This window comes from Alligator mississippiensis, chromosome 6 (assembly GCF_030867095.1).
Source record: "Alligator mississippiensis isolate rAllMis1 chromosome 6, rAllMis1, whole genome shotgun sequence".
In the NCBI taxonomy this organism is placed as follows: Eukaryota; Metazoa; Chordata; order Crocodylia; family Alligatoridae; genus Alligator; species Alligator mississippiensis.
In genome coordinates, this window is record NC_081829.1 from 11,054,252 (window position 1) to 11,080,858 (window position 26,607).

The 26,607-nt window shown below is 48.6% G+C and overlaps 1 protein-coding gene across 4 annotated transcripts in view; it reads left to right on the top strand.

Annotated features, from left to right (window-relative positions):
- Window positions 1-26,607, top strand: part of PTPRU (protein tyrosine phosphatase receptor type U) — a 312,312-nt gene that overhangs the window by 185,819 nt on the left and 99,886 nt on the right. For all 4 annotated transcript variants that reach the window (XM_059729643.1, XM_059729641.1, XM_059729642.1 and 1 more), the window contains 4 exons: window positions 5,752-5,861; window positions 9,157-9,358; window positions 17,837-17,939; window positions 23,089-23,362. In XM_059729643.1, coding sequence (XP_059585626.1) covers window positions 5,752-5,861; window positions 9,157-9,358; window positions 17,837-17,939; window positions 23,089-23,362 — 689 coding nt within the window. The remainder of the gene's footprint in view (window positions 1-5,751; window positions 5,862-9,156; window positions 9,359-17,836; window positions 17,940-23,088; window positions 23,363-26,607) is intronic.

A 26,607-nucleotide genomic window follows, 5' to 3' on the forward strand; every position in this document is an offset into this window, starting at 1 on the left:
CAACGTAGTAATCAGTTCCAGGCTGCCACTGAGGATTATGTCTTGCCTAACGGGCAATGGGAGCATGCTGGAAAGTTTGTGCTGAAGCTTCTTTTGCTGTGAAACATCAGGTGCGTTGCTAACACTTGTAATTAAATGGAACATTTGCATAGTGTTGGTCATGGTTTCAATTTGCAGATAAATTCTCTGCATTTGTTTCCAGGAGGAGAAAAAATATATCTCTTTCTCTCTCTGCCCCAAAGGTTTCCATAATGCTCCATGAATTTAATAAGTGTCTTGCGTACATGTGTAGGACACAGCACCTCTGATTAAATTAACTTGTAAATCAAGTGGAAATTGTGTATTTGCATGGTGGGAGCAGCGCACCAGGCGATCCCTCTCCTATGGCCGTGTAATTAGATCTGAGCAAAGGCTGCAAAAAATTTGTCCATGGCTGTTTATTTGAATGAGGACCTGAATTCCTGTCCCCTGCCTCCGCAGCGCTATTGCATTTGCTTGTGGTGGGTATTCCGTCTGGAGACTTCTCTGGCAGGGATGTTCATGAAAAGGAATGGTGTTCATGAGAAACACATTTTGACTTTGCAATCTCTCTCAGGCCTTGAAGCATCATGGCACTAAGCGTATGCCTAATTTTTAAGCACCTGGATGGAACCCTGTTGATTTCAGTGCAGTTACCTGGGGGCATAAAATTAGGTTTATGCTCAAGTTCGTTTCTGAATGGTGGCCTCACTGCACTCTTGACTCTGAGTTGCCTTGATCCAGCCAAGGGCTGGGAGCACTTCCATATCACCTTCACGTCCATTTGGAATTAATCAGAATAGCTCAAACATTGAACACGTGCAACAAACTGCTTGTGAACTGCTTGTGAAGGTGCTACAGGCTGAGCACCTTTTGGAGACATTGTAGATAACAGATGGATTTGAGCAAAGTCCAAGCCGCTCCTGGAGAAAAGAGGAAACAGTGCATGAAAGCAAGTCACCTGCTTTTGCTACAAAGGTACATCTCTAGCCAGGGTTTGCAACCTGTTTTGAGCAAACCTGAGTTGAGTTTTCAGTGATTCTTGGAAAAGTTACAGTGTTGTATTGAAACCCTGAAAATGCCCATTCAGCACTGAACTGGGCAACCCTTAGGGCTTTTGACCAAAGTAATTTCCTCCTTGGCCCTTCATGCTCAAAATGAAACATGAGGGTAAGACTTGTATTTGACTCAATCCCCCAGGATCCCAAACTGTAGAATTAACACAGATGTTTTGAGCCCAAAACAAATAGCAATGGTTTCAATGCAACCTGTATCGCATGTAAAACTAAAAAGCCTATTTCCAAGCAGGCAGTTTCAGGAAGGCCCAGCTAATGGCTGTTAATAATGTCTTTGGACTTTTCATCCTAGCTGTTATTTCATCAGCTCAGCCCCTGTGCATAGCGTTTAGCTTTTTTTAAGTGGGTATAATTGCTCCCTCTGCCTGAAATTAGAGGGTGCATTTTTCAAGCATTAAAGCTTGTAGCAGATGATACTGCTCATGAATAGTGATCTTTGCAAAGCAATTGCCTGTTCTGTCCTCCTTAATAACAACCTTGGGTTGGGGGATGAAAGAAGATGCACGCTCAATGAGTGCATATTGATCCTAGTGTCTTCAACTGTTGTTATTGTTTGTGGTTATTATTATTATTATTGTTGTTAATTAGAGGGAATGTCTCTGCCACACCAAACCTGCCAGATTGTTCGCAGATTAGACGCTACCCAAGGCTTTTATAGTAAGTATCAGGGCAGCACTCAGCACAGTTTCCAGGCTTGTGAGAGTGAAGGGGGCTGTCACTTGGTGGAATACACATGTACCCATGCTACGACCATGGGGCTCTGTCCTCCTCTAGTGGCTGGCTCCTGCAGACAATGTTGTGAGTCCACGGCTGGTTTTAGGCAACTGGGTCTGTCCATTTAGCTCCAACCGTAGAGGCTTGTGGCTTTCAGATCCACAGGTTCAGTCTCCGAAGGTGAGCCGGTGAGGGCTCTAATCGAAGAGGTCCTTTCCAACAATAGCTTATGTGAGATTCTGTCGGCCCTGGCAGTATGGGTGAGTGCAGCACTCGGGTCACCAGGAAGCTTAAGTCCCTGGTTTATAGGTGTGGATGTTACGTAGGGCTAGGATTTTCAGCACTTGCCTAACTGCTCCTGTTGAGATCCGTAGCCAGCTTCCCCCCACCCCGAGGTGGGTGGCAGCGGAGATGAAAGGGGCCGGTCTCTCTTCTGCTTGCACAGTCTGATGCTTCTGTTGTTGGGAGGGGGCCACGCTCTGTCATTGCTACTGTGACTCACTCCAGAGCACTTGCAGCCTGGGTCGGTGTCTGTTTTGCCTTGCTGTGTGTTTGAGTCAACGCTATTGTAAAAATGATGATACATTCTGGCCTGAGGCCTTTTCAGAGCTGGATATTTTGGTGCTGGATGAAGGGGTTGTGGGGTGGGGTGAGAGGATGTTTTCTGTTCAAGTGAAGCACAGAGCACCAAGGGAGGAGGGGCAGGTTTTGGAGATAGGAAGGGGACCTTGTTAAATGTGTCCCAGGCAGACCCAGAGAGTAGGTCTGGGGCTGGTTAGGCTGGTTACAGGGCTGGCCCCGAGTGACTTGGTTTGGAGTAGGCTTTGCCTGCCTCTTAACCAGGTAGGAGCAAAGTCCCAAAGATTAAGTTTCAGAACCACAAGAGGTGGGGATACGAAGATGCATCTCGGCTGCACTGTGCAGCCTTTCTAGTTGAGACCACTGAAGAGCATGAGACCACCAGCATTAGGGAACCAGGGAGGTAGAGGGAGCTGAGCCTAGCATACCTGAGGAGAGTAGACGGAGCTGAAAAGTCAGTACTTGGCAGCACGTACTGTTATCTCTAAGGCCATAGTCCACCCCAGTCCCATGAATAGCAGCTTTTGGCTGACTGGATGGCATCTCAGTATAGTCTGACATGCAGCAGTGAGTGCTGGAGCAAGTGAGGCAAAGTAAAGTGATGGCCTGGACTTCAGCAGGGATTTGGCATTTTCTTATCACAGGTGGGGCAGAGAGGCCTGGATAAGGAGAACCTGCCCCTTCCCCGGGCTCTAGTCTCAGTCTCTAATATGGATTAATGCTCTTGCCTCCCTCGCCTACAAGGACATGAGGTTTATTGCCTCCTGTGCTAGAGCCTTTACCTTTTGGGGAATGTAGAGCAGGCTAGTGCGTTAGTGTTGGTCAGGACACCCGGGCTTCATTTCCTCTCTGTGGCAAGACCACGGACTAGTCGTTTCCCTCCTTCGCTCTTTGTCTATTAGATGGTAAGCACTTTGCAGCACAGGCTGCCCTTCACTGTGCTTGTGTCTGTGCAGCAAAGAACACAAAGTGGGAGCCCAGTGGTGACCAGCTGGTCATGTAATACAAATTACTCCTTTGCAGAGCTTAATTGATACCTTCTGCATTTCCACCCTTCCTTTTAATTCCAGGTAGGAACATCTAAGTGTGGCAGAAATGCCTGCTTTCCTCAGATCCTCTGCTGTGTTTTGCAGACCATGTTTGGGCAAGCATCCAAAGCCGGGCTATTCCAAACGTGCTCTCCCTTAGCGCGCTCATCATGACTGTTCTGCTTGTGAATCCAACCAGCACCTGTGTCTCTCTCTTTACCGTTGTGCTTTTCCAAAGTGGTGGGCTGACTGTATTCAACAGAATGCAATTAAGATGCCCCAATAAAATATATACGAGCAGAAGTAGCCAACAGATTCAACATCCGTGGGTTGGTTTGAGTGCCGGTTTATGGTGAATTGAGAGCTCCTGTTGAAGCAATCAGGCCAGAATGCACAAGATTACGCAGGGAGATTCGGGAAATGGTTTTTTTTCTTTCTTTGGGCTGTTAAACTTTATCAGGTTCTGCTTTTGCCTCCCTTGCCTTACTGTGGACATGAGGTTTATTACCTCCAATGCAAGAACGAGGAGTGGAGGGGAGAGGTCTGAGCAGTTATCCATGTCAGTAAATCTGCCCTGTGCTCTAGATGGGTGAAAAAGGAAAGCTCTGTTTCTACTTTCCAGAGGCCGCTCTCTCTGCTCTGTGCCATGGCGTGGCAGTGCAGGGTTTCTGTAGGTCCGGACAGAAACATTATCCAAGGATCCCAAAGCTCTGCACAGACATTCCTTAACTGTGCCCCAGAGCAGCCCTGTGACCTAGGATTATTAGCCCCATTTCTCTGATGGTCATATGGAAGTCTTAAGGGGTCAGATGATTTGCCCAGGGTCTCATGACCCGTCAGGTGTGAAGCTGGGTAAGGAGGTCAGTCTGGACGCTGCGTTCTGTTCTCAAAGCTACAAGTGCCAGCTGTGAGAGTTGGCAGAGCTCAAGGCATTGCTGTAAGGTTGTATGGGAAGAGAGTGTCCTCTTCCTATCTCCTCTCTGCAGGGAGCAGCAGATCATTAGCTGGGAGAGGGCAGTGGGGAAGCACTTGTCAGAACTTCAGTCTGATATTTCCTTCTTTAGCACAGTCTTGTGGATCCCAATGGCTGTAATGTTTAATTACCTTTGGATGAATTGAGGTAGGGGCTTGACTCAGAAGCAGGAAATAGAGAGGTATTCAGTGGTGTCAGAGCAGATCCTTGGCTTTCACATCCCCCTTTGTTTATTGATGAACTCCAGAGCAACCCTGAAACCACAATGGCCCCTTTGTAACTTTTGTCGAGGTATGTACACAGCCCCATCACTGCAGCATTTTAGCTGATCACAGCCTTTGATATATTCAGCCTCAGGGCACCCCTGTGAGCAAGGACAGTACTGCTGTGCCTGTCTTACAGGTGGAGACTATGGGCACAGAGAGTCCACTACCTGGCCGTGGCTGCACAGGGGGTCTGTGGCACAGCAGAAAAAAATAAAACCTGGGGCTCCCAACTCCCATGCTGGTGTCCTAAACCCCTGGTCCGTCTTTCCCAAGCTCTCTGGGCAGACCCCTCCCCACCCCCTGTGGCAGCTCCATGCTTTCTATCTGGGGCTGGCAGGAGATGGTAGAGCCAGTGACTTCTGACACCTCTGACCTGCAGCTGTCACAAGGAACTGAAGCAAGTCCAATGTAGCCCCCTTGGGCTCCAGAGGTTTCTGAATGAGTGCTGGGTATCCAGGTTGTAGTCGTATTGGTAGAGGCAAAAGGAATCAGAACTCATGGCAGAGGTGATCTCTTTGATTAGACCAAGTAGATTTTTGCAAAAAAAAATAAGTTCTTTAGTCGCAAGCTTTCCGGCACAAGCAGTGAATGAGTGCTAAGAATTTGCTACTGGCTGAGGAGTGTTTTAGTTTGGGAATCCTGAGGACCAGATCCTGAACAGAGGTAAATGGGTGTACTTCTGGGAAAGGCATTAGAGCTATGGCACCTTACACCAGCTGTGGGTCCAGGGTGACAGTCTGTGTGGCTGCTTTTTGGCTTCTTGCTGTGCTGAGTAAAAATGCCTTGTTAAGGAGTTACCCGGCTCCCACAAACTCTACAGTTACCAGGTGCATTGATCTACAGGGCTTCACAACCTGAACTCTGAATTTCTTGGCCTTTACAGAGGTTGGGGGATTGAATTGGATACAGTTTTTTGTATGGCAGTGGCTGGGCTCTATTTGGGAGGAATGGGCATCATTATGCATCTGTGGTTTTTTTTTTATGCTTTTTTTTTTTGGACTCTTCTGAGATCAGAAGGCGTCTTGGGGAAGCTGAGTGACCAGCGAGACTTGTCTTTCCCTGCTGAATCCTATCTGTCTGTCTTTTCTTTATTTTAGTCCCCGGAGGCATTGCTTCAGAGTCGCTCACATTCACTCCCTTGGAGGACATGATCTTTCTGAAATGGGAAGAGCCAGTGGAGCCCAACGGTCTCATCACCCAGTATGAGGTATGTTTTCTGAGCCAGGGCTGTCCAACTTCTAAGCAGCCAAGGGCCACACCAGCAGAGACTGCATGCCCACAGACTGTACCAGTGTGAGCCATGATCCTCCTGGGCTGCAAACCACTTGATGCCCCCACCTCCCCCCCACTACCTCACTACACTGCATGAGAGCCCCCTCCTTCTCTTCTTGTCTGCTGCACCATTTGTCCTTACCCCTGTCCCATGGCTGCACCTTATGCTCATACACCCCCACCCCACACACACTGCTGTGCTGTGCCCTGCCCCTACATTCTCCCCCTCAACCCCCCATACCATGCACCACCTCCCCTGCAGGGGCAGGCAGTGGAAACTGGAGGAGGGAGGGAAAACCAGGGGACTCCAGCTGACCTTGCAACCAGAGCAGTTGAGGAGTGGTGGCCAGGCAGGAGCCTGGGGATGCTAACTTAACCCCTTGCAGGCCTTGTGTGCCAGTTGGACAGCTCTGCTTTAAGCCATTGCTAAATGCTATGGGAAACAATTGCTGGGGCCAGGTGTGATGCACACACCAATAACTTAGTGACAACCCCTTGAATGTATCAGGCCTTGTTAACATACTATATATCTTTTACTTGAGCCTTGGAAATATGACCTAAAATATACTGGGTAGAAAGCAAAAATAATAATAATTAAATAAAAATAATGATGATAACAACAGTAATATAACCCAAGATATTATCTTGTCTCTGCCACTGATTTACTGGATAGTCCTAGTTGCATCCTGTAGATCCAGTAGTTGGGTGTGTTCTTTTCAAGATACCTAATTATAGACATACAGAGCCTGATCTTCAAAGGGCATTGGGAGTTGTGCGGTCTTAACATCTCTGACAGTGACAGCCTAGCCCAGTGCCACTGGACAGCCAAAAAATGAGGCGCACAAAATGAGAAGCTGCACAGGAAAATGTGCTTTGAAATCTCCCAGTGCCTCTGTTTCCCCAGGGGATGGTTCCCAGTTAATTCTCAAGACAACAGTGAGGCATCGGTTAAGCATGCATGTGAGAAGGGGAAACACCATTTAAAAGATGAGGAGTATTAGCTCTCCCGGCTGCTGTTTTTCTGTAGCAGGTCCCAAAGGCCTTATAACATCTGGGAACCCAAAAGGCCTGCTCCTTGCTGGTCAGGCTACACTGAAAGAGCTGATAGAGTTGATTCCTTTATCAGCAAGGCAATAAGAAGAAACTTGCTTTGTGTGTCTCTTTCTGCTCGCTTCAGTGTGGAGAGAAAACGTCACATTGTGACTGGTGCATTTCTTGAATGGGCATGTTGGTGTGTGTGGGCTCCGCCATGTCTCCCAAATGCAGCCAGGCAAGACTCCCTCTTATCTCTCTGCTTTTCATCCTTTGCTTCAGCCTCTTTGACATCAACAAAATTATTAGAGCAAGGAAACAGACAAATGAAAAGCTGATTGCTATCTCCATTCCCCGTGCTGCCGCGCTCCTGGCTGGACTGCGGCTTCTGGGGAATGATGATGATTGGGGACTCAGCATTCATTCTGGAAATGCCGGGTTTAATCTCGGAGATTAAGGGCAACCACATTGGTGCCGCTACCTTCAAGCCCGTCACTTGGAGCATGCGATCCAGCCTGCCTCTTGCCGACTGTAGGGTGGAGTCTGTCTCATTCTCTCTCTTTCTCTCTTCCTCTTCAATGTCCCTACAATCACTTTGCGATGGCTTTCAGATGAGACGCCCTGCTTAGGACTCGTATTTAAAAAGGACAGCATCACCCATTTCAACAGGAGGCTCTGGAGAGGCTGGCGGATGTCTCTGTGCTGCACAGAGTGTGTTAGCTTTAACTCCTCTCTGACATCTAAAGTGAAAAAGGAGTTGGGGGATAGTTCATCTTACATCCCAGCATGGGCGACTGGTGCCTCCTGAGTCTTGGAAGGCACCAGGTCGCCTACAGGGGGGTTCCTCACTGCCTCTTGCTGACAGGGGAGGGGGCTGCACTTCTGCTGACACTTCCTGTTTCATGGCTGGGTTTCTAGGGGGTGCACGGCTGATCTCAGGGGGTGCACATGCACCCGCGTGCACCCCTTACGCATTGCCAATGAATCCCAGTGAGCTTCCATCCCACAGACTGCTTGGCTTGAGCAGGCCCTTAGATGGGAATAACAAAGCAGAGGCGAAAGAGCTAGTGACAGAGCTGTATGTAGGCATAGGTTGTATGTGATGGGCATTGACAGCACTGAGCAGAGTCCCAGGGCTGGACCAATTGAGGCAGGGGCTGCACGCTGGGGCTGAGGGTCCTGGGCAGACCTGTGTGGGGTCCCTGAACCAGAAGGTGAAGACCTGTGACGTGTGCATTTGGGATGGTAGCACAGTGCTGGATCTGTCTCATGCTCCAAGCTATTGAAGCATCAGATCCGAAATACCAACATTGTTGACAGATTGGTAACACCTATTTTTATATTCAAACCAAACCCATACCCAAACTGTTTCCACACCTCCCCCACATCCACGTCACATATGGTGGCACTCAACCCACTCTATCACATCTACCCAGAGGGCAGAACCCCGCTCCTGCATACCCTGCACATCTGCCTCATACTTTCCTGTCCTCCATGAGGCGCAGACAGAAGTGCAGCTGCCTGCTGTAACTGAAAGAGCTTTGCAGGAAGCGTTCTGAGTTGCAACTATCTTCTAAACAGAAGTTCCCTGTTGGTTTTTGGGGGGGAGGTGCCGGGGTGGGGATCTAGTTGCTGGCTGGAGCCTGCAGCTGGTTTCCCCTAGCAATAGGCCCTCCTCACTCCCAACCTGTCCCTGTTTCAGGATGGGAGAGGGGAAAGGGAGGAGAGGGAGCTTGTTCTAGAGGTTCCCCAGCCAGTGCTGGAGTGTGGGGTGGGTGCATTGGAGCATCCCATCTTGGGGGGAGGGGGGGCTCCAATATACCCACCCCACCCTGCAGCAGGGGCTAAAACACCCCAGACTGAGCTCCCTCTGCTCCCCCCACCCTTCTGAGAACAGCGACAGGCTGGCAGCAGTGCAGACAGAAGTTACAGAAGATGCTTTGTTTTGAAACATCTTCATCTGACCCCTCATGCAATGAGGGTTCAGATTTTCACCTGATTGGCTATTTTTGAAGCTGCCTGCAGCTGTGCACTTGTTTGGTCATGGCTGTGGACTGCTTTCTGTGGCCAGATTGGGCAAAAATGATCACTTCTGTCTGCACCTCCTATTAACTCACTGTGCAGGCTTTGTCACTTGCACCAGCCTGCTGCACATACCGTGACCAGCACCTGTCTGATGGCCTCTCCTGTCTTCTTAGATCAGCTACCAGAGCATCGAGTCTTCAGACCCTGCGGTCAATGTGCCCGGCCCACGGCGCACTGTCTCCAAGCTCCGCAATGAGACGTACCACGTCTTCTCCAACCTGCACCCAGGCACCACTTACTTGTTCTCTGTTCGGGCACGCACTGGAAAGGGCTTTGGCCAGACAGCACTGACCGAGATCACCACCAATATCTCAGGTAGGTTATGGAGATACTACCTTGCTGGCTGTGACCGATTCTTTGAAAGGGAAGATGATTGTTTGTTGTGTTTATGCTGTATTTCTGCTGACAAGCTCAACATCTGAAACACCAGAAGACCGTTAAGGGCAAGGTAAGGGTAAAGTTCTATTAAGGGTAAGGTAAGACTGTTACGGGTGAGGTAGGTTGTCCTGTCTTGACCAGGGGTCTGGACTAGGTGACCTTGTGAAGCCCCTTCCAGCTTTACTTCTGTATGCTCTTAAGGGCCATAGTTCCAATGCCATAGCCAAACTCCCCTTGGGAAGTCGGTTCTTCTTTCAGTTTTCTTGAAGTTTCAGTTGGATTGAATAGTCTTCTTCACTTCGTGTCCGAAACTACAGGCAGTCCTTGGACTTGTAACACAATTGGTTCCTGAAACCGTGTCTTAAGTCGAAACGTTGAAACTTGGAACCAATTTTCCCATAGGAAACAATGTTATACATGGGAGATTTGTTCCTGAACCAAGACCCGATACCCTGTTTTCATAAAAAATAACCCAGAATTTTGTACTCGATCAATTATAGATGAGTAATATAGCTACATTGATGTATTTCTATTGTAAATAGCAATCATATTGATTTGGAAGGACTTATTTGAGGTGACTTTGCTGGACTTTTTGAAGGGCTCTTGGTTGGACTTTTTGAAGGGTTCTTGGCTGGAGTCTTCTCAGGAGTCTCAGCTGCAGGTTTTTCTGGAGTCTTGTCTGCTTTCCTTAAGAAATCCTCCAAGGACGTTTGGACAGTTGTTCTCCAGGGAGATGGGCAAGGCAGCAGCTTGTTTGCTGGTGTGGCATCGTGTCGGATCAAGTGCTGTAAAGTCAAAACTGATGTTGGAAAGTTGAAACGGTGTCAATTTATAAACATAAGTGTGAAGCATTATAACTCGAAACATTGTAAGTCGAGGATTGTCTGTATCCTTTTTTCTCCTCTTATTCCACTTACTAAGTTTGTACTGATTTCTTCCCCCCCCCAACCCCCACAAGTGTAGACCCTTTTCTGTAGGCATGATCCAGCAGGCAGTGGTCAGTGGGGAAGCTCCACTCTGACTTCAGTGTTGCAGAATGGGCCTTGTATAAATTACTGCTGGCAGAGGTTCACACTACAATGGGCAAATATTTCAGTGACCATCAACATGCACTTGTGCTTGCTGGAATAGCCACGTGCATGGTTCAACACTCATGCTTTGGAAAGTGTGGACTTCAGTACTGGGGAAAGGCAGTAGCCTCGCAGTGTGGGCTCCTGTCCCATGTAATCCCTGGAGGGACAGGAGGGACACTCACCCACACAAGTCAGGCTGGGTGTTCACTCATTAGCCCCTCTGCCAAGAGTGCCAGCCTGCTTGCCAGTCAGCCCACCAACTCACCTCGGAGAGACTGCCCAGTTACTCTTGCATGGTAACAACTTACATCCAATGTCTCTCTGAATGGCACGCTAACCAGCAACCTTCCGCAGAGCCAGAAAGCATCCTTATCCCCATCCTCGTACCTACCAAAGCATGGCTAGAGTTTTGATTAGCCCTTCCTTGTCCTTCCCACTGGCAGTCCTGTCCATGCCTTGCTTCGATGATTACCCCTTTTGACCACAGGCTGTACAGGAGATAGGAAAGAGCGAGGAGAGCCGAGGCTGCGCTGTGACAATCAGGAAGGGTGGCAGTTCCAGACAGAGCCTGACAATGCACATTCATGGCCGTCCCCTGCTGCCTCGCTTCCCGCTGTGCTGGCACAGTTAAATACGTCTTCCCTTGAAATGGATTCTTCATGCTCCGGAAGTCCCCTCCCCCTTCCCCTTCCCCGGGCTACCCTGCCGTCAGGATTCAAATGGAAAACAGTGTGCGTTACGTTTTACAACTCTGCTGGATAATTTAGTTGCATGGCAGTTTGTGAGCTGCCTTGTTTACATTGCGGCAGACCTGGGCTGTGGTGCTAGTGGAACACATTTCCTAACTCACTGGAGCAGCCTTGATATGATCCATTAGCAGGAGGTGGGCTGAGAAGATAGAAATTGAACGCTGCCAGCCCTGTATCTTTCCCAAAATGGTCTTGGAGAAATTATATTATTTGCATGAGTGAGAAACGGTGTCTGAGGTGGAACAGATTAGATGCCTTAGCTAGTTGGGAAGGGACTGTGCTTCTTTGTTAGATGGCGCATGGTCTTTGGCTTACCTGTGCCTGAGCATTCAAAGAGCTCTCCGACACTGGGGATAAAGTTCTAACTATGGATAGATAAGCAGGAGGGATTGGGACCAGGTGATATTTGTGAGATAAGCTGGAGAGGTATGTGATAAATAGTTGTATGTTGTGCCTGTGGATCTTATTCCATGCCTCAGGCTTGCTGGTGGGAACATTATCACCATGTGATAATGTTCCCACCACCCTCTCACCTGGCTATTATTGGGCTAATATTCCAGCCCCAAGAAATGGTAGAAGAAGGAGAGTTAGCCCTTTCAGGTGGTTGGAGCTGTATTACAACCTGTGCCAGGCTCAGCCTACCTTTCCAAAGCAAGGGGGCAGGAGAAAACACATGGAGTTGTTTTGGGATATCCATTGTGGAAAAAATCCTTGTGCGGATGCCCTTCTACTAGTGCAGGTGCTCTGCATGCATTCAGTCAGTTTTGAAAGCAGAAATTAAGTGGAGCAAGAATCCATGTGTCCCCACATGGATTTATTCAGGAACAGCTATTGCACGCTTCATTTACTTCCTCCATTAATCCAAATTAACTTCCACATATAGATGAAGCCAAATTCCAGGGCCACATGGGAAAAGAGTTATTCAGAGAGAGGCCTTGTGGCACAGAAAGGGCAGCTTGCATTCAGAGGGTGGAGAGGCTTATCCATTGCTCCAGGTGTGTAATCCTGCAGAAGGCCTGGGGAGGGAGAACTGCAGGTATACACACTCCTGTAGGAGACCCCAGGTCAGAGGATGGACATGGGCTCAATGTTAGAAACTCTTTGGGAGAGGTACAACTTAGGAACTGGAGCCCTGCATCTGTTGAGGGTCCTTTGATTCCCTGACTTGTGGGCTGGCTCACAAGCTTTCTATACGAGAATAAAATCAATCTGTCTGAGGGAGGTTTCCTCCTCATCTTCCTCGTCTGTCCAACTGTGGAAGTCCAACTACCTGCCCGTTGTTACCTCTGCATGAGCCCGGGGCCAGTGCCAGCTTTTCTAGGCAGCTTTAAAGTGCCATATCTCGTTGCCTTGTGAAGGGCAGCTTTGTACTATTGGCAAGAGGCACGAGGTCTCCATTTGCCAGTGGCATCTGGCACTTGCTTTAAGAAATGCACTAGGAGACTATAAGGCTGGGACATTCTTATTCTTGGAAGAGATGTTTTGGGTCATTTTTAAAGAGGTTGTATCTGCAGGAGTTTTGATCCCTCCCTGTCTCTGGACTGCCCAACAGGGCTCACGGAGTTGCATTTTCACAATAACTTAAAGTCAGGCTTTCAGAAGTGCTTAGCACCCAGCAGCAGCCACCTTGGCACCTAGGGCTCCATTTTTTAAACCACTCAGCACCCAAAGTACACCCAGCACTCTGAACTCTTTTGGAAAATCTAGGCTTTTATTTGGGTGTGTAAGCAGGAGCTTGAGCTCTTTTGAAAATAGTCTCATCTAGGCGTGCTGAACTGAAAGTTGCAGCTGTAGTGAGTAAGGCACTTGGCTTTACCTGCCAGTGGGCACAAGAGATGGTCTTAAGGGCATTCTTTTGAAACTTCCCTAGAGCCGTATTTTTTCATGGCACGTCCTGTGCCCCACTTGCCTTGGAATGGCAGGAAGGTTCATAGCTTTCATAGACATTAGGGCTGGAATGGGACCTCGAAGATCATCAAGTCCAGCCCCCCGCCCCAGGGGCAGGAAGTCAGCTAGGGTCAAAGGATCCCAGCAAGATAGATGTCCAAATGTTTCTTAAAAGAGTCCGTAGTAGGTGCTTGCACCACCCCTGGAGGGAGTCTATTCCAGGCCTTGGGGGCTCGGACAGTAAAGAAGGTTTTCCTTGTGTCCAGCCTGAAATGGTCTTGCAGGAGTTTGTGATCATTTGACCTTGTTATCCCTTGGGATGCTCTGGTGAACAGGCATTCCCCCAGATCCTGATGCACACCCCTTATATACTTATAGGCAGCTGCCAGGTCCCCCCTGAGCCTGTGCTTTTCCATGCTGAAGTCCCATGGCTCTCAGTCTCTCTTCATAAGGCCTATTCTCTTGATCTCTGATCATGCACGTGGCTGTCCTCTGGACTCTCTCAAATTTTTCCACATCCTTTTTTAAATTGGGGAGCCCAGAATTGAATGCAGTACTCCAGCTGCGACCCCACCAAGGCTGAGTACAGCAGGAGGATGACATCCTGGGATTTGCTTGAGAAACATCTATGGATGCAAGCCAGCGTTTTGCTTGCTTTACTAGCTGCAACATCGCATTGGTGGCTCATGTTCATCTTGTGGTCAGTCATGACCCCCAAGTCTCTTTCAGCCATGGTGCTAGCAAGCGTAGCACTGCCGAGCCTATAGGTATGCTGTGGGTTTTTTTTCCTCAAGGTGGAGTACCTTGCATTTTTCAGTATTGTATGCCATCAGGTTTTCATCTGCCCATTTTCTGAGCCTGTCAAGGTCGGCCTGGATCACAAGCCTATCCTCAGGTGTGGACGCTTTACCCCAAAGTTTGGTGTCACCGGCGAACTTGGCCAGTCCGCTTCTGACACCAATGTCTACGTCATTAATAAAAATGTTAAAGGGTATAGGTCCAAGGACGGAGCCTTGGGGGACCCCACTGGTCACAGCGCACCACCATGATTTACTTCCATATGTTACCGCTCTCTGGGTCTGACCTCGGAGCAAATTCCCCAGCCATTGGACTGTGATGTAGCCGAGACCACAGTTGGCCAATTTTTCCATGAGGAGGTCATGGGACACCAGATCAAAGACTTTTTTTAAAGTCAAGATATATGACGTCAATCTCTTCTCCCTTGTCCAAGTGATATGTCACCTGGTCATAGAAGGAGATGAGATTGGTCAGGCAAGACCTGCCCACAACAAACCTGTGCTGGCTGTCCCACAAGATGTTGCCATCAGCCAGTTTGTCTAGAATGGTCTCTTTGATAATTTTTCCAAGATCTTCCCCGGAATAGAGCTCAGGCTGATGGGCCTGTAGTTCCCTGTATCTACTTTCCCCCCTTTCTTGAAGATAGGCACCACACTGGCCTTCTTCCAATCTTTGGGCACTTTACCTGAGCACCACAAGTTCTCGAAGATCTGTGCCAGTGGCTGAGCTATGATGCTTGCCAACTGCTTAAGTACTCTGGGGTGTAAACTGTCTGGGCCAGCCAAGTTTTATTGGCATTTATTTGGAAAAACTTCAGAACTTGCCCACCTTCCAGCAATAAAGTGTCTCCTGATTGCTGCAAGAGTGGGTAGGGAACACTTTCACTAAGTTTGCTTTTTCTCTAAGATTCCCCAGATCACGTTCTGCATACCTGCTGCTCCCTTACCCTGTGTGCTCCTGTGTATGGGTTCCCATGGGATCTTCCTGGTGACCCTTTTTGTGCTGTGGTGATGTGAAGTCACCAGGACCTCAGACAAGGGAAACTACTAGAGCAAATAGGAGGGAGGCCTGTCTTGGACCTCTTGAGTGCTCAGCCCAGTGGTTACCCAGGAAAAGCTCACCTGGCTTTTCTGGGAGGAATTCTACCTCTGCCCAAGGGAGAGGTGTGGTCACACCTTGCTGACCTGATACACCCATCACAGCTGGCTCTGAGGCACATGTGAGAGCAGTGCTATGTCTCTCTGATGTCTCCTGGGCTAGTGCTGAGACCAGTTACATCAAGAAAATGCTTCGCTCTCACAATGGTTGGGAGTTCACACATCCCTTTTTTGGAGCACTGCCTATTCAAAGACAGTGAGGCTGTGTTTTTGCCATTGCTGGGGTGCTGGCATCGCAGGGGCTTACATAGAGCTACCCAGTAGTTCGGCCAGGGAATCCAGGATTTATCACAAGCTGGCATCTTGAGAGAGTGTTCAAGCCTTGAGGTTCTGCAGGTATGGTCAGCCTTATTGGGAGAGGCCAGGGAGGCCCCTGGAAGGAGAAATGAGCTTGCATTTTGTGGATCATTCTGTACCTATACCATGGTAACAACCTCACACAGCAGGGGGAGATTTACAGAAATGAAACTATTAGTCTATCTGAGTTACAAATGTACAAACGAGGGATTAATTGGGCTTCATTAACAAGCCATACAGTACTTAGGGCTGTTTGCTAATGTCGGTGGTGTAGCTATTAACAGCACTGAATGGGTTGAGATGTTTCCTAATGGGGGCATAGAAATTACAAAGCAACATGAGCCCAACCCTAGTGACTACTAATTAATCAGGCACTCTAGGCAGGACAGAGACATGAGGGCAAGGGACTGTATCAGGGTGGGGAGAAAAGGTTTCCCGAGTCCATTGGAGAATGGCATTGGGAAGTGCAAGATCTGCCTAAATGCATTTCCATGCTGGTTACTGGAAAAACCCCAGAATAAAACAAAAACAACCAGAGTGGTGTTTGTTAATAATGAACATCTCTCTTCTGTGCAGCACCTTTCTTCTGACCCAGATATCAGGTCAGAAAGTGAAGACCATGACTACTTAGGGAGAAATAAGAGAGGTGGAACATAGGAGCTAAGCTGGGATTTGGCCAGGACACGGAGGCTAATGCTGGGAGCACAAGGGTTTATGACTTTATATGTTTTTTGTCTCATGCTGAACATGGTACCTTTAGTGACCTAATGCTCCCTAGCACTGAGCTGGAGATTATCGTTGTGCTAAATCAAGTGGAATTGTGTCTCCGAACGGTTGAGTTCGCCAGTGCCGCGTCCTGAACGTGTACCATTTTTCTTCAACTTGTCCCATTTGTGTCCTGACACCACTGGTCCTGCCGAGCTGTTGTCACTCCTGAGTTGTATCTAATACACTTGAGAGCTTTGCCAACTCAAGGTTTCTAAACCACGAGTCTCGCCCCCAACCCGCACTCTGAAAATGTGACATTTTATTTAAATGTTGTGACTTTTTTTTTAAAGAATTATAATTGGGAGTGACTTTTATTTTTTCTGGTTTCTGAGCCATTCAAGTTTGAATTTCCAGCTTTTCTCCCCAACTACCAGGGGTAGAAATTTGTGGATGTGTGTTTGAAGTTGAGATTTTCCCATGAATGACTCCAGAAGCTGGTGATGTTTTAAAAAATGCCAAATATCACCACACTCATAATAGATAGCAACAGTGAGGGAAGCAGCCCTAACTCCTGATTATACCAATATTTTCCACTGCCATAAATATTATTATTCCTGAGTTCTCTCCTACAGCAGCTGTGCAGGCCACTAGGTATCTGCCTGCCACTCAGTACCACACAGAAAACCCCTCCACCCCATCAAAAAGCAGATGGTTTGAAGAACACAAAGTGCAAAAGGTCCCAAGCTGCATAATTCAGAATTAGATCACAATCGGTGCTAGGAAACTGGGTCCCAGTCCAACCCATTGTAGAAATAGGGACATTCAGATCTGGACCTAGGTTTGGTTTCAGAACCACTTGCCGGCTCAGGTTTACTGGCTCCTCTCTTACCCTTGAAGGAAATGGTAGATATTTGAATATATTTTCTGATGGGTTGATGTATATTAACTGCCTTTTTCTCTAAATTAAGCAACTGGGCAATAGCAGTGCAGTGCAACTGTGCCAAAACACATCTGTCCAATTAATAATACTTGGCTCTTAGCCAGCCCCTGACATGTATGAAATGATGGTTTTGCTTCGCAGCTCCTCTTGGGGCCAAGGTAAATTAAGCAATGGAGATACCTAGGTACAGAGGGGTTAAGTGTCTTGCCTAAGATCCTACAAAGAATCAAGGGACAGTGCCCAAGAGTCCTGAGTGGGCTTCACTGACATGCGGTGGAGCCTAATGCTTCAGTACTCACATTGGCAAAACCCTTTAAACTTCAGTGAGAGAGACCGGAGGCCTGAATCTTTTGGTCAGACATAGCTAAAACCTGGCACTAGATCAGGGTTGGTGCGATGTGTAGGGCAAAGAATGAGAGCCAGGAGGACTGGAGATGACTCTGGACTCTTCCACTGTCCAGCTGTACCTTGCGTCTGACCTCAGCCTCTCTGTGCCTCAGTTTCCCCACCTTAGCAATGGGGACAAGGATCCTGATGTGCTTCACAGGAGGGCAATACATCCCAGCCATTTAACATAGGTGAAGAGCTTTGAAGTCCTCAGAAGGAAAGTGCTACAGAGGGGCAGACATCATTAATGAAATCCAGAGGGATGCTTGCTTCTGGCGCTGCTTACCTCAGGCTCCCGCTGTCTGACTGGTCGTGCCAGAGAGCCCGTAGCCTTCTGTCTCTGGGACTGTCAGTAGCTTGCTTGCCTCCATGCTGGGTCCAGAGTGCTCATCACTGTCTCACTTCTGCTTCCCTTGCAGCTCCCACCTTCGACTACGGGGACATGCCATCACCTCTGAGCGAGTCAGAGAGCACCATCACCGTGCTGCTGAGACCCGCACAGGGCAGAGGGGCCCCCATCAGGTAGGAAAACGGGGACAGTTGAAAGGGCTCTGAGCATCCTGTATGTGAGGCATGGTTTGACCTAGGGCCCTGTCCTGAGGCTTTCATTACCACGAGGGCTAAGAAAGGGCCCCAGGGCGAGGCAATCACACTCTCTTCTTTTTCTTTCTCTATCTTACATTCCTGGGAAATCCTGGGGCAGCACACCAGCTTTCTCTTTCACCTGGGGATTAATGAGCCACTGGTTAAGGGCACATCGCACCTACCCCTAAAAGCCACTTGGGTATCCATGAGGCAGGATGCCAAGTCAGTACCTGAGCAGCAATTTACTCAGCACTTGTCTCCATGTAAGCAGGTGTCACCTGGACTAGGAGAGAGGTTGTTAAAGGTGGTCTGCTCCCTGAGTGTTTCAGAGGTAGCTGTTGGAGCTGGTCATCTGTACCTTGCTTTGCCCTGCTTTGGAGACTGCAGGATGGCATGCTTCGCACTTTACTGAGGGCTTGAGGGTGACTTCCTAAGGTTTGGAAGATCTCCCAGCATTCAGACACATGGGTTGTTCTGCAAACAGGGCTTAAGCCTCACAAGCTTCTCATGAAATGCAGTGTCTGCTGCTGTGAAACAGATTACTAGCTTTGTAACACTTCTGTTCCCCTATCAAGCATCTGGCTGGAGACCCAGAGAGGGTCTGAGGGTTAGACCAGGTATGTCTGAAGCAGTCTGCCTATGGGCATTTGCTGTATGGTTGAATAGCAGCTTTATAGCCTGGGATAACTGAACTGACCTAGTTCACATAGAGACCAGTGATGCTATTCAAGTGGGTAATTGCTCCCCAAAAAGTGGGCTATATTGCCCAGCCTTCAGTGTTCATTACAGAGCTTGGGGAAATCTACCTCTTTCTTAACTGACTATTTTCCTTGTAGAGTTCCCATCTTCTCACTAAATTGCAAAGAAAAAAAAAAGCCTTTGTGTTGCGGATGGGCAGTCTGGTCCCCTGTGTTGGGCAAATGGGCTTGGAGCTTGGCACCAGCTCATCACTGTCCTCCCAGCCTGGTGTACAGCTGTGCCCTTGACTCAAGCAAATCTCTTTATTTCCAAGGGCTTGGAGCTCCCCTTAGACTAAGGTCAGGGAGGCCTTGGAGCAAGCTGTTTGTCCCGTTGTTGGCGACACCCAAGTTAGCTGATATGAGAAGTTCAAATCCCATAATTTTCTTCAGGTGCTTCCTTGGTGGAACTGAAGTGAAGTGGGAGGTCCATAGTGCGCTAGCCTGCAAGCCAACCTCCCTAGGCCTCAGTTTCCTTGTTTGCATGGCGAATCTAATGGCACCTCCCTGACAGGGATAATTACTATTTACTGGCCCCTGTGTGCATGCTGTAAACAGCAGGTCAAATCAAAACCCCGGAAACAGACCCCCTTGTGGTGTGGGATCTGGGTCCATCTTCTTTGTCTTTGGTTCAGACTCTTTTCTGGCTGTTGCTGCACAGCTTGGTGTTCTGCCTTGCAGGAGCTTAGGGTTTTGCCTGTCAGGCAGCACTGCATGGAGGACTGAGCTCAGGCCTGGATGCCAGGAAGCTCTGAGTGTCAATGCCGCCTTGCTCTGCGGGGTTTTGGAGAGTCGCTGTCTTGCTCTGTGCCTCAGTTCCCCTCCACTGAAAGAAGATAATGCCATTAGAGACGGACAGTGCAAGCTAATCCCATGATAACATTCCATATGGGGCTGTAGCCGTGCTTGTGAAATGCATGGACCACTGCAGAGTGCTCTCTCTCCCAGTTGCTTGCAAATGGCATTAGAATCTGGAGGCGTGTGACAAATGCGTCAGCAGGGATTTGCAAGTAGACCTAAGGGAATTAGATGAATCTCATGTTGGTGGGACTCCAAAGCCCTGGAGGCTCCTTTGCAAATGTAAGCTGTGAAGGGAAAATCTAGACTGAGGATGTTTACCTGCAGGAATCTGAAAATTAAGTAGTAAAATGAACCAGTTGGGGTGTTTTTTCCCCTCCTCTGAGCCATGCCCAAGTAAATAAACTCCCTGTGGGCTGGAGTGGCAGAGTGCTCACGGTGTTTTGCTGTGGCTCCAGATGTGTGAGTTTGTGCCATGCTCAAGGCTTGTGCCAAAGGCCTCCCTGAGTCAATCCAGATGGAAATGAATGCTGGCTTATTCAGGCTGAGGACTCAAAGGCAGCTGAATATGATGCTGGCCATATCCTCCCCTTGTTTGCAGGCAGGCCTTCAGCACACTAAATGTGATGGGTGGCTAGGCTTGGCTGATTTCTCCTTATCCCCAATCCTTCTCTCTGCTCCCCCCAGAAAGGGGTCAGGAAATTGTTTTACTGAAGCCATATTACCTGAACAGACCCTATGGGCACCACGGAACAGTTGTCTCAGCACCACCAATGTGAACTCAAGGAGCAGCGACGTTGTGGAGCATGTTGGATCAAGTGCTCACTGTCCATTCCCCAAGAAGACTTGTCTGCCTTCTCATCAGGGGAAATGCAGCTCGGCCTATGTTGCGCGCTCTCTCTCCTATGTGGAGACAGATCGTTCCTTTTGCTGCCGTGCCGGGTTCAGCAGCATGCTCCGCTGAGGGACAGCCTTTGAAGCACTCTTTCTTGTGCTGTTGAGTCTGCACAATACAGAGACGAGTGGGAGTAGGAATGCAACGTGCGGACTGAAGCTTGAGCATGCAGCTCCGCTGTGGGATCACCTTTCACCTCTTAGACAGTGAAGTTCATAAGGGAAGCAGAAGCAGCTCTGGCTAATAGGAGCCCATTAAGGAGCTGCTCATGCTTCATGAGAAACACTGACCAGTGACTTTTGCTTTGAGTCACTGGTGCCGTTCTCCCCAGTTATGAACCTGCTTGCTCTCACCTGGGCCGCTGTCCAGATTCAGGGTCTTTGCCAGACAAAATTCTTCTTCCTTCCCTCCTGCCCAAACTGCGCTTGCTTATTCTTAACCTAAAGCTATTTGCCTCTGCTTGTGGCAGCCAGGCCATGTCTCTGAGGGTGACAGCTGTGAAAGAGGAATCATCTGAGCTGTATGGGATGATGGACACTAGGCTGCAGAGCATGAATAACCCCCCTGGCTTATGGCTTCCAGGCAGTCTTGCCTCAGACCCACCCCCCAAAAAAAGTCACAAACAGGATCCAGGGGTGTTCAGAGTAAATCTGATCTCACCCTTGCAGGACTCCTGGAGGTGGGTTCAAGTTCAAACCCATGCAGAGTTTCCCCCCCCAGCTTTGCGCACAGCTTTGGCTTTGAGATCCTGAGTTCATTCCAAATGGGAGAGGCTACAAACCCTAAGAGAAGAGCTTTCCGCCTTCCCCCCAACAATGTCCTGCCTCGGGTGCAGCTGTGGAATGAGCAGCGGGTGTATAAAGCGCCGCTCCCACTTCCACCAACAACATTGCCTGACCCTCCTCTGTGCCTTGGTCTCCCCGCCGGGAAAAGGGGGAAGAAGTGTCAGTCATGTCAAGAACACTGGGTTCTTCAGAAAATGCCAGAGTGTTATAATTATTTCTTTGCATCCCACTAGCCTCTGTTTTCTCTCAACAGAATCAGCTGCTCCTCAGTGAGATACTCACTGATACTGTTGTAATTGTTTTTATTCCAGTAGCAACTCAAGGCCTCAGCCCAGGTCAGGAGTGCTGCACAGACAGAGCTTCCTGAAGAGCTCCCCAAGGGCAGGAGTGGAGACAGTATGCAGGTGTCCCTGTGGTCTTGGGCAGTGCAGGCAGGTGCTCTGACTCCCAGGCTACCACCTTGGCCATTAGATTATGGTGCTCTTCTGATTCACAGTGGCCTTGAAGGGATGCAGGAGAGTGCATGGTGACAGAGTTGTGTGAGAAGTGTCAAGCTGAGCCACCACAGATGAGCTCTCAAGATCTTGGTGCTACATTCAGAGCCAAAACACTCTTCTCAGTTCCCTGCATCTGCCTGTGCTATCACCAATGCTGAATATATCTGAGCAGAAGAAACCAATAACCTGGACCCTGGTTGTTCATCAGGTCCCAGGGTTGAGCTCAGGCAGTAGCATACAGTTCTTATAACCTACAGCTGTTTGCAGTGACACACACTCAATAGGGAAAAGATTGGATCTGATTCAGCGTTATTAAAGAAACAACTTTAATAGAACTGGCGACTTAATGTGTCTGGGTACAGAAGATCCGCCTGCAAGACTTGCGGGCCCCTAAACAACTCATCTTCATATGGTGCTGTTACTGATGGAGGCTGAGTAATAGAAGGATGTAGGAAGCAATAAACATTGCCTGAGATGGCAGTTTTAATTATATCCAGAACATATTCCTCCCTGTAGAGGAGCCATCCTGATTTAAAGGCATTTAGCAGGCCAGGAAGCTGCTTTTCAGCACAACATGCTTTTGTGGGGTTGGAAAGATGTCTACCTGGATTTTTCACATGGTCCCTTCAGTAGAGCAAGCAGGCACTGTTTCTAAGTTGTTCTAAAACTAGGTAGAGTCTAAACTCACCATGTTGATCTCCTGGTTTATTAACAAAATCAGTAAGATAGCAGAGAGAAATGAATCATAATCTGCTCCTATGACTTGTCCTTTGGGACTGCTCTGTCCTCTCTCCTAAGAAAACTTAGATGCTAGTTGGGTAACCAGCCACTTGCATGAAAGAATCAGCTGAAACCATTTAGCCTTTTGCTCTCAGCATCTGCAATAGGTTGGTGGTAAGGTTTGTGGAGTACGGTGGAGAATGCTGGCAAGGGGTCCCAGGCTTATTTGAGGACAGAGACTTGCTGCCAGCATGTTGCAGCCTCAGGATTTGATTAATTTAAATAAATTAGCATGTGTTTTGCATGCATTAAATGATTGTCCTCTCACCTTCTCGGTTAGGTGTATAGAAATTGCTGATTGATAAAATGCACTAGCAGCAAAAAGCTGCCATTGGCTAGCTTTATCTCTGGTCTGGGCTTACAGGGAGAGTGTGTCTTCAGGAAGTGCACAGTAGGCACAAACTGCCTTCCTCACTCCAGCCATGATGATGCAAGGGTTTGGGATTGTGGGAGCGGGGGTGGCAGGGTGTCTGGGTCATCAGGTTTGAGAGAACTTTGTGGCTGGGGAGAGTTGGTTCTTCATTTTAAAGCCAATATCCCTGCAGTTTCCCATCCCTTTTTTTTCTTGTCTCTGTCTCCTTGTCATACACTCAGCACGTACCAGGTCGTTGTGGAGGAAGACAGGCCCAAGAAGATCAAGAGGGAGTTGAGTGGGCAGGAGTGCTTTCCGATCCCACTGACATATGACGATGCCATGTCCCGGGGCTCTGTGCATTACTTTGGGGCTGAGCTGCCTCCCAGCAGCCTCACCGAAGCCAAACCTTTCACTGTTGGGGACAACCAGACATACAGTGGATACTGGAATCCACCGCTGGAGCCCAAGAAGGCTTATCTTATCTACTTCCAGGCCATGAGTAACCTGAAAGGGGTGAGTAGCTGATGGCTGCCTCTATGGCTGGGGCCAGTGCCATGGTGTCACTGAGCTGCCATTTGATGGGTGATGGGATCTGGTGTGCGTCCTTTCCTGGGGAATGGGAGACATCGCAGGCCAGAATTTTAAGTCCTTTTCTGAGTCTGTGCTCCCCAGCTGCAGTCCCAAACACTACATCTGTTCACTCTTAGGGAAGATGGCACGTGTGTCAAAACACACACACAACAGAAAACCAAGGAGGCTTGCTTGATGGTTCTGTTTCCCTGAATCAGCCTGAGCCAGTCTCAGCAGTCTCCATGTATTGCACTGCTTCTTCATACTGTGTTTATTAGGTGACTTGTCATCTCTGTGCCTGATCTTACTGTTATTGGAGTTGATGAAAATTTAGCTATTGGCTTCAGTGGAACTAGGTTCAGTTTCTAAATAGATACATATATGTGTTAACTTTACTGCCAGAGCTGGAGGGCAGGAAAATGTCAGATCTTACCCCCCAGATCTCAGTTCTGCTGCCTGATCCCCACAGACGACCTTTAGCCTTAAGTAGGATGGCACTGATGTAAAAGAGTGAACACACTGTCATAGAGATGGGCATCAGGGAGCTGATTTGGAGTCCAGGCATGTTGGTTATTGGTGTCCAGATTGTCCAAACTGTCTAAGAGGGGGGCTGAGGTGTCCAGATCCTGATGGCACCTTTGAGAAGCCCACCCTGCAATGCCACATATCAGTGCGGTGTATGTATAACTCCACTGGCTTTGTGCATGTGAGAGCTTTGATGATGCATGTTTGTTTCCAAGTTGCTTCACAATGTGGGAGTTGTACTTCAGGACTCCAGCATCGTGTGATAACACTGCAAACACAGCTATTCCCTGGGAGAGGATGAGAGAATGAACCCCACATGACAGTGGTTAGTCACGTCACTTGACACGGGAGTGGAAGCTGCTGAGACATGAGAGGGATCAGGATGATTTCAGAGCACATGGAGAACAGCGTCGGGTTGCTTGCAAACCCCGTTCTAATGCAGGAAACACACCAGTCACTGGGAACAGGGAGCACAGACAAAAGGCAATATTGCCCTCCTAAGCTGTTGCCATTTCTGAATTGGTATTTTGGTTGCTGTCAGTATTTTGTGAGTCAGTCACTCTATAGGACTAAAATTTTAAGAAGATAGCATGGTTTGCTTCATAACTTCTACTAAAGCCTGGCAGGTTGTTCAGACAGGAGCTGCGTTCCCTGAAGCCCGCTCTGCTTCATCGCATTGCCTGGATGGCAGCTTCCTGCAGGAAGATGGGCTGTTATTTGGGCTTCTATTTCTAGCCCTTAAAACAATAAGTAGATAAAGCCAGGCCCTCCCTGCCACGTTGAGTAGCTCCTTGCTGCCCAAACAGCCCCACATTAGATCTGAGCGAATGAGTAGTGGGAGCCTCCCTCTATTTGTGGTTTTGTGCTATTTGCCATGTCTGTGCAACAAAATGGCTTTCCATGAGCTCTCACCCAGTCACGCTTCTGGAGGGAAATCTCAGCAGGGTAAGATAATGCTTCTGTGCCAGTGTACAGGCAGAGGAGCAGAAAGGATTGCCCTGTATTGCTGATGCAGAGTTGACCAGGAGATCTTCACTGGGTGATGCTGCCTGCCTGGGGCTCCATGGTAGGTATTGCATCTCATTGGGTCCCTTCATCTCCCAACACAGGGAGACAGGATTCCCCAGGAGGTGATTTGTAGATGGGAAGAGGCAGGCATGGAAGCAAGAATCCCTGCTCTGCTGGTATTTCCGGATATATACAAAGAAGCATTTACCACTGGGGCCTTCTCTAGGCTCCCTTCTCCCCAGTGGCCACCAAGGTCTTTCTCTGATGCTTTCCAAGATGCATACAGCTGGCTTCGCTTTGACTGCCCAACTTCATTGCAGAAGCAAATAAGCTCCGACTAACCTAAAGTTCTGTTCCCCATCTTGGCTAACTTTTATCAAAAATATGGTGGGAAGGACAGGAGCTCCCTCAAGAGATCCTTGTCATCTTCATGTGCTCTAGTAGCTCCCATCCTATCTGCAGGGGTATGAACTGTCAAGCCTGAAGAGACAGGCTCCAGTAGCAGCCATAACAAGTGTCTCTCTCATCTAATACTGGCTCTGAGCAGGCAGATAACTGGCGTGGTGTGCACAAAGCTGCTGTCTAGTTAAAGTATGGATGATAGCTGACAGCCTCCTTCCTTGTGGGAAGGTGCCGGCAGTCAAAGCTGTCCTTCCAAGGATTTGTTCACACCTTGTTAGGTTGTTGTTAGGGCTGTGACAGGCAGACTCTTCTCTCTGGTTCTCTCGAGTCCCACTCAGTCATGACTGATGGTGGTCACCATCTCCTGGTCTGTCTACAAGTAGACAGTGGTCCAAGCCCAGCTACTGACTGACGCCATGAAGATCCAACATCACAGCTCGGGGATGGTTTGTCCTTCTCACCATAGGGCCCACGAGGCACACTAATAGGACAGTGTGGGTGAAGCATGCTCTTCCTCTGCCAGTGAGGGGTATGTTATGTGGGTAAATTGGATTCTCATCTGTTATAACTCTGTGGACATAGATGAAACTATGCTGATACTCCCCATTTGAAAACCCAGCCGGTAGCTGCAAAGCCTGTCAGGCTGGTGCCTTTTGTCTGCACAAAACTCTTGATAAATTAGAGGCATTTCAATAAAGAGCAAGGGAAATGGTCAGTTTTTCTCTGATAGCGTTTAGGAGGAAAGACCAAAGCATCCCCCTAATCTGACATCATCTGTGCACAGCAACATCTGAGGCTGGCTGAGCAATTGCTGTAGGTGATAGATGCAGTGGGGGCAGGGGCAGGGGCAGGCTAGCACTTTCCCCCAGTTACGGATTTGAGAAACATTCAGGATTTTTTCATGCCGTTTTTATTTTTCTTGACAGAAATTGGAATATTAAACATTTTGAAATATTTAGGCCTAAACCCCCAAGTCCAGCTGGAAGACCAAACTGCAGCTCCCCACGCGGTATCATGGCAGCATACGAGAATTTCAAAATTGCCATCAGAGACAACTTTGTGAAAAATGATGCTTAGTTCAAATACCATAGAAAATGTTTGTCCAGCTCTGCTGTCCAAAGGCTGGTACATGGCTATTCCTCTTTGCCCTGTTGCTTTTGGAGCCAGGCCTGGGTAATTCCTTCCTATTGACAGCAGTCAGAAATCTAAATGGCAGGTCACTTAAATCAGAGGGGGATGTGTTTCTTCCTGGG